General features: G+C 38.2%; 1 protein-coding gene across 1 annotated transcript in view; it reads right to left on the minus strand.

Annotated features, from left to right (window-relative positions):
- The window catches only part of Ophn1 (oligophrenin 1), a 348,509-nt gene that overhangs the window by 57,108 nt on the left and 278,063 nt on the right, over positions 1–13,338 (minus strand). Inside the window, exons 16-18 of the mRNA XM_031365408.1 lie at positions 9,559–9,643; positions 6,368–6,426; positions 5,514–5,619 (exon numbers count right to left, since the gene is read on the minus strand). Of these exons, the coding sequence (XP_031221268.1) occupies positions 5,514–5,619; positions 6,368–6,426; positions 9,559–9,643 (250 nt within the window). The remainder of the gene's footprint in view (positions 1–5,513; positions 5,620–6,367; positions 6,427–9,558; positions 9,644–13,338) is intronic.

Consider the following 13,338-nt stretch of genomic DNA (forward strand, 5'->3'; position numbering starts at 1 on the left):
CAGATAAGGCCATCCTCTGCTACATATGCGGATGGAGTCATGGATCCCTCCCTGTGTAGTCTTTGGTTGGTGGTTTAGTCCCTGGGAGCTCTGGGGGTACTGGCTAGTTCTTTGGTTGGTGGTTTAGTCCCTGGGAATTCTGGGGGTACTAGTTAGTTTATATTGTTGTTCTTCCTATGAGGTTGCAAACCCCTTCAGCTCCTTGGGTCCTTTCTCTAGCACCTTCACTGGGGACCCTGTGCTCAGTCCAGTGGTTAGCTGAGAGCATCTGCATCTGTATTTGTCAGGCTCTGGCAGAGCCTCTCAGGAGACAGCTACATCATGAATCTTAGTTTATGTTAAATTAGTGTATAAACACATATAAATATGTATGCACACATAGTGGTTCTTTCCTTGTAAAATATGTATTTTAGATCATATTTATGTGATTACTAATAAACCTATTGGATGATACTTAAAATGCCTTTGTGGTTCTTGTTTTTCAAGACTGTTTCATTAAGGATGAGTTAGAGGCATGTGTTAACACCTTTGTTGAAATAGCTGTGTGTGCCTCTATTATCAAGTTGATAAACATTCATCTGTTTATTCAGTATACTGTTTTAGGATTAGTAATATTTGCTTTGTTTTCATTTTATTTTTAGATTTGTACAAATTAGTATTGATTTGAAATAAAAACTAAATCAGAGGTGACTTAAAGGAATCAAATTCTTGTCCCTTAACCCTTCATGCCATTAATACCTTTCCCCGTGTATATCCATTTTCATAATTTTCATAACTTTGTTGAGGTATATCTGCTATAAAGTTCCCCATTTGAAAGGGTATTGTTCAATGGTTTAGTGATGTAACTGTCACCAATGTCTAATTCATTATCCCATAAAGGAACACCACATCCAATACCAGTGACTCCTTAATATTATACAATATTTGTCTATGCACTTATATGGTGATGGGTGATTGGTTTATTTACACCTTTGAATAACTATGGACAGTCCTGTTATAAATATCTGTAAGGTTTTGTCTGGACATCTGTTTTTATTTATCATGGGTTTATATCCAGGAAATAGAATTCCGGAGTCAATAGAACCCTATAATTAATTTTGGCAATAATTTTTGAGACAAGGTCTCTTTGTGTAGAGTTGGTTGCCCTGTAGACCAGGCCTACCTGGAACTCATAGAGATACACCTGCCTCTGCCTCCAAGTACTAGGATTAAAGGTATTTTTCAAAATCCGATTGTGATTCATTTGACAAATTTTAACATGTGTATGTATTCTTATGTTTTTAATTTTCATCTGTTAGGGAAAAAACTCTAGAATATTACATCCCTTGATTTATGACTTAAGTCTTTTGTTGTTACTTTTTTTATAGCCTAATATGTATAATGCATCCCATGGGGAAAACCTGCATAGACATACTCCTTATTCTTTTTTATGACTTCAGAATACTACATGATTGAGTATATTGTTATATACTCAACAAGTATTCACTGTTGGACATTTGTACTGTGCCCAAGTTTTATTATTAAAATTATGCTATACTGACCAAGATTGCACATATATTATTTTCTGTTTTTGGAGATATATCTTTAGAATAGAAACTAAAAAGCATGATTGGTCAAGTGTATATTAATATGCATATATGTTAAATAGTTTTGAATCCCCCTCTCTAGGAGTATACTGAACTAATATTGCAATTAATCAGAGTGCTTATTTCCCATAATCTTGAAAGAAAGTGGGAACTGAAATTTGTCAATGAATGAGTAGCTCAGTACAAGTTTAACTTATATTTTATTACTATGGTGAAACTGAGTATTAAATTCTGATACTGTTGCAGAATTTTCCCTGTCCAATTACATTAGTGCAGAGGAGGCCTGTGATTGGACAGGGAAAAGGGAGGCAGAGCTAAGGGTGGCAGAGACAGCATCTCAAGAGAGAAGCGGGGGAGGCAAAATGGGGGCAGATGTAAACCAGCATGGCTTTAGCCAGACACAGGTAGTTACGATATCATAAGGTTAGAATAATTGGTATAAAGCTTTTATCATTATCAATTGGTTCTAAAATTATTATAAAGACTGCTTTAAGATCAGCTGATTCAGGTCCTCCGAATTCTACATTAACACAATGAGGGTCAAAGAGTGACAGGACTTACATCAGATGATATAACAAATTAGAGGAAGACCAAGGAATTGAACCCACTTGCTTTCCCTAGAGCAATTTCAAATTAATGTGCAAGTGATTTCTTTGTTGATTTTTTTTCTATTTGACTAAGATTACATCAAAGTACATCTTAGAGAGAACATGTCTCTTAATATTCTTTATTATCCTATGCTACAGATACCAACAATAAACCAAATTCTATTTTTTGTCCTCCAGGCTTATTATCTATATCAACATACTATCTATAGCAACATCTACTTGCTGTAGAAGTATAAAAAAGATTAGACTGCACAAGCTGGATGAGATTTCTCAAAATACCTCATAGCTGAGGAACACCTGAGGTCCAGATAGACAGAATGGTCATAGCGCAGCCAAGAAGATCCTTAGTCTGAGATCTCACTATCACTAAATGCCTAAATTTTAGGTGTTCAGATTCTCTCTAGATATGGTTCAATACAGTACTGATGAACTTTGGGAGTGTGTAGATAGACATTTTGCTAAACATATGTTTAAGATATACTATATTTTTAAGCTTATTTACACATTACTGCTTAAAATACATGGAGATGCCTTGATTGGTACAAAACAATCAAATGAGTTAGGGACAGAACTGAAATAAGAACCCAAGTTTGATAACTTCTGAAAAGCATGCTTTATGTCTTTGTTTCAATCCAAGCGAATTAATTTTTGTTCACAAGAATTGAAACTTTTCCATGAAGCATCATCATGGAGCATGTCTTAGTTAGGGTTTCATTGCTGTGAAAAGACATCATGACCAAGGCAACTCTTTTTTTGTTTGTTTGTTTTTTCAAGACAGGGTTTCTCTGTATAGCTCTGGCTGTCCTGGAACTCACTCTGTAGACCAGGGTGGCCTCAAACTCAGAAATCTGCCTGCCTCTGCCTCCCAAGTGCTAGGATTAAAGGCATGAGCCACCACTGCCTGGCCAAGGCAACTCTTATATTGGGAATGGCTTACAGGTTCAGAGGTGCAGTTCATTATCATCAAGGTGGGTATCTTGGCTATCTCTGCAACACAGCTTGATTGGGCTCTCAGAAAACACTTCCCAGAAGATTTCATCTCAGTGATAATGGTCTCTTCTCCCCCCCTCCCACAGACAGGGTTTCTCTGTATATCCCTGGCTGTCCTGGAACTCACTCTATAGGCCAGGCTGGCTTTGAACTCAGAAATCCGCCTGCCTCTGCCTCCCAAGTGCTGGGATTAAAGGCACATGCCACTACTACCCATAATGGTCTCTTCTTAATCACCACTAATTTCTTAGCTCCAGCTACCCAGCACCAATTGTCCCAGTAGTCCTTTCTATTCTTGCCCCTAAAGCCAGAGCCACATGACCAAAGTTTCTGTGTTCTGCTGCTTGCTGGAGCTGGAACATGGCCCCCTTGTTCTATTATATCATCACCAGATTTCTGTTTTCCAATTCTTTCACTGCCTAATACTTAGCTGTCCTGGAACTTGCTCTGTAAACTGACCTTGAACTCAGACATCTGCATGGCTCTGTCCCCTGAATACTGAGATTAAAGGTGTGCATCACCATTGCCACTATTCATCAAGATCAAGATCAAAAGCCTATGTCTTCCATTTCTGGATTGTAGTTTATTCCAGATGGAAAGGCCAAATGAAAACAACAACCAGATAATAATGCCTAGATATAACTATTCCTTGTTTAATGGCAAATGCATAAACATAAGTTTAGCTGGGTAGGATCTGCCCCAAAGTCACCACTCCCTTAATATGTTTATCTTCCTGAACATAGGGCTTAACTTCATTGTACTTCCTAGTACACTTTTATTACTTGAACTATACAGGTTTTTTTCTTTCTAAGCTTGATTCACTTCATCAAAATGCTCCTCACGAGACTAAACCACAGCACAGAGTCTAGATTGGGTTGTTTTGAGACCTCCTTTGTCAATGCAATTAGTTTGATTCTCTTCACCTTAGCCTCAGGCAAACTCTATAGACAAGGGCAAAAAGCAGTCACATTCTTCAAAATAATCACATGAACAGTCTCGCTGTCACATCCTAAAATTCTTCTCTTCTGAAACTTCTAAAACCAGGCTTCCACAGCTCAAAGCACCTTCAGCAACAAAGTCTTCCATATTCCTCCTAGGATAACCCATTTAGCCACACTTAAAGCATTCTACCACTTTAGAAATCCAAAGTCCCAAAATCCACATTCCTCCTAACAAAAGCATAGTCAGGCCTATCACAGCAATACCCCAGTCCCTGGTACCAACTTCTGTCTTAGGGTTTCAGTGATGGGAAAAGACACCATCACCAATGTTGGGACAACATCTAATTGGGGATGGCTTACAGGTTCAGAGGTTCAGTCCATTATCATCAACGTGAGAAGCATGGCAGCATCTATGGTGCTGGAGGAGCCAAGAGTTCTACATCTTCATCCAAAGGAAACCAGGAGCAGACTGTTTTCAGGCAGCTATGAATAGGATCTCAAAGCCCAACCCCACAGTTGCACATTTCTTCCAACAAGGCCACACCTACTAATAGTGCCACTCCCTGGGCTAAGCATATTCAAACCACCACAGAGCATATGTATCCCTTTCTATGTCTCCTGCTGTCTACCATACCAGGCCAGGTTGACTAGAATTTTAGCATCCCTCCTTTTATCCATTTCTTTCTCCCTCCCTACTTTCCTCCCTCTATCATTCCATTCCTCTTTTTCTCCATCCCTTCTTTCTCTTTCTTCCTCCCCTCTTCCCTCTCCTACCTTACTTCCTTTTCTTCTTTCTTTTGGCAAGGCCTCACTACATAACATTTCAGTCTGTCCTCAAACTGATAATCATTCTACACTATATTTCTAAATGGTAAGACTACAGACATACACACACACACACACACACACACACACACACACACACACTGTGCCTTGCAAAACTTTGCATGTCTTAAGAGCTCACTATATGTCATATGCTTTTTCCATTTTCATTTGAATCCATGACACTCCTACTTCATAGTCATCAGGATTGTCATCATTGAGATGAACACACAGATGTTCAGAGAGACCAGCTTGCTATTAGACAGCTAAGTGAGTTGTAGAACTGGAATACAAAACTAGGCTTCTCTGACAGTAAAGTCCATGTCTGATCCTGGTACACAGCATATTTACCCTAGTGCTGACTTTCAGCTAAGACAGTTCTGGGGCCTGTTGACTCTAGTTTTCATAAATGGATGAAGGCAAAATTGACCTTGCTCAGAGAATATTCAAATGGCCCAAGAAAAAGTTGGGGGATAGTGCTCAATGGGTCAAAGGCAGTTTCTCTTTAATCATATGATATGTGTTACACCCTCAACAGAGACTCTGAAAACCCAGCAGTTACTTACTTTACCAAGTGCCTGATTAAAAGTTCCAGCATCTCCCGGTTCTTTTCTGGTAGCTTATATACTAGGGAGTGAATAGCCCCCAGACGGTAATCCAGGTTGTCAGATTCTGGCAGAGAACAAAGAGGGATGGTTTAGCTATCAGGTGACTAAATTAAGGAAACTCTCACATGTCTACACAACACACACACACACACACACACACACACACACACACACACACACACACACACCTGAATACAGGGAGAGGGAGAAGGGAGAAAGAAGGGGAAAAGAAGAGGGGACAGGGGAGAGAGGGAAAGAGAGAAGGTGTAAAAAAGATGAAGAGAGGAAACAGGTAAATAAATAGCCACAGACAGAATAAATGAGAAAAAAAATAGAAACAAAACCAAACATGGCAAGGAGAGATTAAAGAGCAAAAGAAACAAAATACAGGTCTAGAGAGACAAAGAATTAGAAAGTGGGGGGAGGGGGTAAACAAGAAGGTCTCAGAGGCAAGCAGAAATGCAGTCACAGCAGGTTGTCTCTAAAGACCCAAGCAGAGCCTCCAGTAAGAAACCTTTCAGTACCTACCACTACATGTGAGATACTAAGGCTACTCCTTCCAATGTCAATCACCTGAAGAGCCCAGAAGCATGCACCGCATGCCTTAAGTTAACCAGTTTTCTTAAAACCATGCCCCTAACATTGGTTAGAAAAATTATCTACCTCTGAAAGCTAGCAAGCAGAAATATTCTCACTTGGCATTGGGCAAGATCTAAGTTGACTTTGGGAATTTTTCCCTCAAAGCAGTTTTTCTAGCTTACTGCTATGAAGTTACTAAGAAACCAGGACAATCTCATAACCCAAATACTTACTGGCAGCAGAGACGAGCTCTTTGTGGAGCTTATAAGTCATGACAGGCTCTGAGAGATTCCTGAAATGGATGGAGATCATCACGTTTTTGGAGGAAGGATTAACTTTGGACTCAGTTCTAGAAGTAAGGCCCCACAACTTAACCTGATGACACACATTTCATGGAAGCTTTACCAGTGGAACCCAAGCTTAACAGAAAATCTGCAAAAAAATAGAGGCTGAGGCTCCTAGCAAAGGTCTCCAATTAGCTCCACAAGTGACAGAAAATGAAAACCAGTCCTGTCAATTCTCAGACAGACACACTCTAAACATGAGCATGTGCTTACAGGTTGATAGATCTGAAGAATTTCCAAGGCACTTTGGTACCTGTTCTATTTGATCCTTCCATTGATTCTATGAAGTAGAGCACGATTGAAACTACATGATGAATTATGGGATGGAGCAAAAACCTGTGAAATCACTAACCATAAAAGCAAAAGCTTAGACAAAATCATTTGATGAGATATTGTACACATTTCCATCCAGGTTTCTATAGAAAGTAGTGTACGTAACATTTCTACTTCTTAGTCCTAGAATCTCATGGTTTACTCTCTTAATCTATTAGAATCTGGCTTACCCTAAGTGCTCCAAGGAAACTGTTCCTACCAGTACTATCAGTGACTGCCTTGGTGCTGCACACAAAGGCAACTGTCATTCTTTACCTTAATTGACCTTGTTGTGGCATTTGTGTTTGTTAACAAGCCTCCCTGAGATTTACCTCTTGGATTCTACTGAATCACTTGATTTTGGTTTTTCTCTCAACCACTTTGGCCTTTCTGGGCCCTTTTCTCTGGTAACTTATCATGGTTCCTTTCTCTTTTTACAACATTAGAGGGCTGAAAAACTCAAGTAATTTTTATACTGCACGTGTCATATTTAACTGGCATTTTCGTGACAGTGCCTTTATTTTTCTACAGACAGCAGCCACATTGACCATTGACTCCTGTAAATAAGCACGTGGGCTCATCAGTCAGATCTTTCCCTTTCTCAGGGAGGAAAGTGAATAATTTTATACAGAATATACTCATTTTCATATTTTGTCCATTGGTTTGATTCTATTTCAGTGGTATCAAACACTGTACAATACAAAGATGTCATAAAACTCTGTGTTGCTCTTTTCCTAACAGTCTGCTATGTTTCCTGGAGCAGAGGGGCATCTGTTCTTGGGGACCTAAGCACCAACACAATTATTATGTCCATTCCTGCCACTGACTGGCTCAAAAAAGGTCCCTACATCTAATTTCTTAATAAACATTATTTTTTCCATGGCTAATCCAGATGTCTCTATGGTCTAACACATTCACCTTTTGCAGATTGATTCCTACTCTGTCTGTTAGCCCAAACCGGATTACTTTCTCCCTCATGATCATACACAACCAGTGAAAGAACTCTATACACAGACTCTTCATACTATTTTTGTCCCTGATATGAATTTTTATATAAACCAAAATAACAATAAATAAGCTTTGCATCTTGACTGCAGATACAATGTGATCTCATGTTCTTACTGCCACTTCCCTGCCATGAGCCAAAGTAAATTCTCCTTCCTTAAAAACTAACTTTAAATAAATCAATAGTGATGACAGGCTAGTGTATATTACAGCCCCAGCAATGCTCAACTCTTACTAAATGTGTTGCACAGTCATAGTTTTACGCTTGACCTTCCCTTCTGCTGATTAGACTTGAGCTAGAAAGGGTTTAAATTGGAGAAAGCCTTTGAAACATATCTTTAAAAATACTAACTCCTTTCAAGGAGGATATGGACAGTACGCCACTTATGATGCCACTTAGTCACCAACTACTCTCATTATCCCAAGTCTTTGGAAATCATTCATATAAGATTGCTCTCTCTTTATTAAACTATCAATGTAGTCCAAAGACAGGCCATTGAAAACAGGGATGGAGGGAGACACCCCAGGACAAGCCACATCTTAAAGGATAGATTTAAGTTTAAAAAATTACCACCTATAACCACAAACATACTTTGTTGGGGAAGCAGGAACCTCAGTTCCCCAATCTATAAAAAAAAAAAAAAAAAAAAAAAAAAAAAAAAAAAAGAGCATTGCACTGCCTGTAATTCACAAGTTTTGGGATAAAAATATCAATGAAAATGTCAATAGAAGCAATTGGCACACTGCCTAACACACAGTAAGCCCTCCAACAGCATTTCCTTTCCTTCCTTTTGGAAGATAGAGTAGACATGCTTCTTAAAAGTACATTCCTATTTATATGAAGCTAGAACTACACCGAGATGATGCTATATGGGACAGTCACTCAACAGCAATGTCATGCATGACCCAACTGTTTGGAATAATGAGATCACAAAAATTGAAAATACTTGGGTTTCAAATACTATAGGGCATAAAGAATGGTAATGAAAAAACTGAAGGGGGAACCATGTGTGCTAGCACACAAATTTAACTCCAGCTTTCCAGAGGCAGAGGCAAGTGGATCTCTGTGAGTTGGAGGCCAGCCTGTTCTACATAGGAAGTTTCAGGCAAGGCTACAAAATGAGACTCTACCTCAAAAATTTAATAGAATGTATATGTATATGTATATAGTGCTTGAAATATATGAAATACATATATACATATTCAATTATATTTTAAATAGCATATACTTATGCCAATACAAAGGACATTAATTATATTGGCACTGTATCCCCAAATCTTGCTAGTGAGCTAATATTTTTTTTACTGCTATTACTTCATTTATCTCCAACATTGTATAATTCCTTCTATAATTCCTTTTATACGGATTAAAACATGACAGCACAGTATAGTCTTCTTCTGTTTTTGAGCTATATCTAGAAGATAGTTTTAAAACATAGTGTATTTTTGAGTAACAAATCTTAGTCTTCATAAAGTATGTTTTCTAGATCTTAAGCTGATGGCACATGACTATAATTCTAGCATTCAGGAGGCTGAGCCAGGATGGTTATATCAATTTCAAGTCTAGCCTGGGATACATAGTTAGTACCTGGCTCAAAGACAAACAAACAAACAAAAAAAATCTTATATACCTTCTTAGACAAAAATCCTCTTTTATTTAGCAACCTTTTCCAACTTTCTGAACCTAAGACTCTACTCCAATTTCTATCCAGACAAATGTCACCAATGATGCAGAGCAAAAACCCAATTCAAGTAGAGCATACCTGAGGTAGAATTTTAAAGAGCTTGTGATTGTCTTAATGTCCCAGTCACTGTTCTGGAAATCGACATCCCCTGGACATTTGGGATCTAAGAGAAGAACAAAACAACAAAAAACAGTTAATCTTCTGACAAATCTTACCGGTTACCTTCTTTTTAAAATGAAGTGTATTAATTAGAATGAATTAATTAATTGAATTTTCAAGAGACCAAAAATTTGCAAAAAGAAGTCTATTCTGCTTTCAAAAATTCTCTTGCGTTTTGGCCGAGTATGTAAGAAGTTTGGAACTCATCACTTCTAAATGCCCTATGAGGAAAAAAAAATGCCGAAGGAACTGAACCAGAATTCTGCAATGGTGAAGACAACTGCCACTGCCAAACTGTGAAGACAAACAGGCTGCTACAGAGTCAGTACTTGCTGGCAGAAGCTCAAGAGTAGCAACACCATGGAAACCAGTACCAACACAGGAAAACCTAATCTGTAAATGAAAAACTTGCTAAGACCCGATATATCTGAGTTTCACAGGCAAAACTGAGTGCCCAAATCCCATTAAGGAACCCCCATGGGTTTGGGTGCTCCCTTAATTTTACATTAAGAATGCGATAAGCTTTCCAGAGTAGAAATCTAAGAGGAAAAAAAAAACCTCACAAATTCCTGTAAAGGTGGAAGAAAAGTAGCCATGTACCTAGAGCTTTGAGGCCTTAACAAAAACTATTTTACCATATTCTACTACTGCAGCTTTACCACAATCTGAATGAACTGGGTAGTTGAAAAATTATTCAGCTCCACACCCAATCTGTCTCTCCTAAGAGGGTACATCAAAAATAAACTGAGAGGCACTAGGAAAGAAAGGTCACAGGCCAGGTGTACAGTGCATTAGAAGGCAAAGAATCACAAGGGTTATGGAACACTTCCCCCTCCCATGACACCTGACCACCACATCAATCAGTTTTCTGCATACTAACAGTACCCATTCTGACTAAAAGAATGAGACAATTTACTAAGCCTCTATGGGAAACCAAAGACAGAGAAAAGTCAAAACCACAAAATTAACCTGAGCCAAACATAAAGTTTCATATTAAAGATACATGCACCTCAATTATTTTTATCCATCACATTATGTCTAGCTTTCAAAAAGTGAGAAAATACTGTTTAAGGATGCAGAAGAAATGTGGAAACCACCCTTTGATATGGATACTTTGAAATATAACCTCAGAATTTGAAACAGCTGCGATTGATATTTAAGGGCTATATAATACACAAAAGTGGACAACGTAAAAGAAGAGATGGATGGAACAGAAGATAGGTACAAAATCTAAGGAAACATAAAAACAAATGCTAAAAAAATTCAAAGCACTGTAATGGCAAGGCAGAACGCCTTTAGGAACTGAACATGGCTGAGAGAAACATCAGTGAGTCTAAAATCGAAATACAAACAAAACCAGATGAAGAGGAGAAAACAGAATCTAAAACTACGAAAGTTATCATATACCTGTGATAAGAATCACCTTGAAGAAATAAAAGATAAAAAGAAAAGATTAAAAAGAGATTTTTGGATGTGGCTCAGTAGCAGAGCATTTTTTACTGCATGTGTGAGGCCCCAGATCAGTTCCCAGTGCTGAGGGGAGGGGGGAGGAGGAATGGAAAGAAAACAAAAGAATAAAGAACAGACAAAAAAAAAAGAACTGAAAAACTAAGAATTTCCAAAAACTAATGATAAATTCCAAACCACAAATGCAGGAAGGAATCATCAGAAAAGACACACATACAGAGAGAGAGAGAGAGAGAGAGAGAGAGAGAGAGAGAGAGAGAGAGACTGGTGAGAGTGAGTGAGATACCCAGCTCCAATTACTCTAACTACAATACAATCCTTACATCAAGATGCCTGTTGCTAAATGACAATGTTCAATGAGTTAGGATATAGATTTCTAGTATTTGCAACTTATATTGTAAATCAAAGAAAACCTCTCTCTCTCTCTCTCTCTCTCTGTCTGTCTCTCTGTCTCTCTCTCCATATGTATTTGTGTGTGTGTGTCTGTGTGTCTATAACCTACAAAAATTAAATCAAACTTTGAACAAAACAAATCTCAACCTATCAAGGCCCTACAAAAGAATACAGTTGGCTACTAGCTATTTCTACGGACTTGATTTATAGACTCAAGAAGAGATCACCTAAACAACAAGTAGGGCATAACAAATATCTATCCAGATGTCAATTTTATCTTACCTCAATCATAATGTAAAAGGTCACAACTGACAGCATAAGATGGAGAGGATATTGGGGAAAGGGAACCCTTATTCAGTGTGGAGGGATTGTAAACTGGTTCAGCCATTATGGAAATCAGTGGAAAGAATCCTCAAAAAGCCAAACATATAGCCATCATATGACTCAGCTATACCACTCCTTAGCATATAGCCCAAGGACCCAACACCCTACTCCACAGATACTTCCCCAGCCATGCTTTCTAGTCCTCTATTCACAACCACTAGGAAATGAAAACAATCTAGATGTCCTTAAACTAACAAAAAGATGGTGAAAATATGGTACATATATACTATGGATACTATTCAACTATAAATAAAAAGGAAATTTGAATGTAAATGGCTAGAACTAGAAAAGATCATACTGAGTGATATAATCCAAATCCAGAAAGACAATCATTACATATTCTCTCTCATCTGAGGTTCCTAGCTCCAAATCTTCAGAAGTGAGAACATAATCTGGAGTAATTACAGAAACCAGGAAAGTTAAAACAAAAAATACTGTTACAGGAGTGGAGCACTAGAAAGGGGAATAACAAAGTAAAAATAAGTGATATAAAGATGAAAGCAGGAGCTTTAATTAGGGAAGAGGAAAGATATAAATATGGAAGGAGCAAGGAGGGTAACAAAATAGTAAGCGTATCAGAAAAAAGTCATAAGGAATCATACTATTAACTATATATGCAATAATATCTATAACATATAAAACTCTGTTTACAAATACATACAGTTTAAATAAAAAGAAAATCATACCTGGGGTGACACTGCTCTCCCAAGAGCCATAGACCACTCAATAAAAATTCTAACACTAGGCATGAGAAGCCCTATTTTGAGTTCTCCATTAGACTCCTAAAACATTGGAGGCTATTGCTGCAGTGCTTGGTCACCACCAAAAGGTGGGAGGTAAGACCCCATTGATAAAGGCCCATGGACATCATACCCAAGGTCCTGAATTGGATATGACCTAAAAGCCTCTTCCCCAAATATGCTTTCATGGTAGAAGAAGACAATATGCAACCTTTGAAAGGAAGGAAGCAGCCAATAGTACTACCTAGGTATTATGTCTATGAACTACAACAATGACCAACATGTCAGGATACATCTAAGGATGCAATAGAAGAAAGTATGACTTGGCAGTTATCAACAGCTTTCTAAAATTTAAGACCTGTTCAGCAAGAGGGAAATCATGCCTGATACCAGAAACCTGGTCAACTGCCCATGGTTAATAAAGTCATGGATCTTGAAGGAGAACCTATAACCACCACTTTACTAGATCAACATAATCCCTAACTACAGTCTAAATATTTGGCCTCATATCCACAGATAAGTGTTGTCAGTACACCTCCCCTTATCAAGGAAATTTCTCTTTGCAACAGATGGAGACCATTGCAGAAAAACAATATCCATCAAAATTCAGGGTTATGGAACCTACTCCCAACTGACACATTGTACTTGCTGGTTTTGTGTGTCAACTTGACACAGGCTGGAGTTATCACAGAGAAGGGAGCTTCAGCTGGGGAAG

Source organism: Mastomys coucha, chromosome X (assembly GCF_008632895.1).
Source record: "Mastomys coucha isolate ucsf_1 chromosome X, UCSF_Mcou_1, whole genome shotgun sequence".
NCBI lineage: Eukaryota > Metazoa > Chordata > Mammalia > Rodentia > Muridae > Mastomys > Mastomys coucha.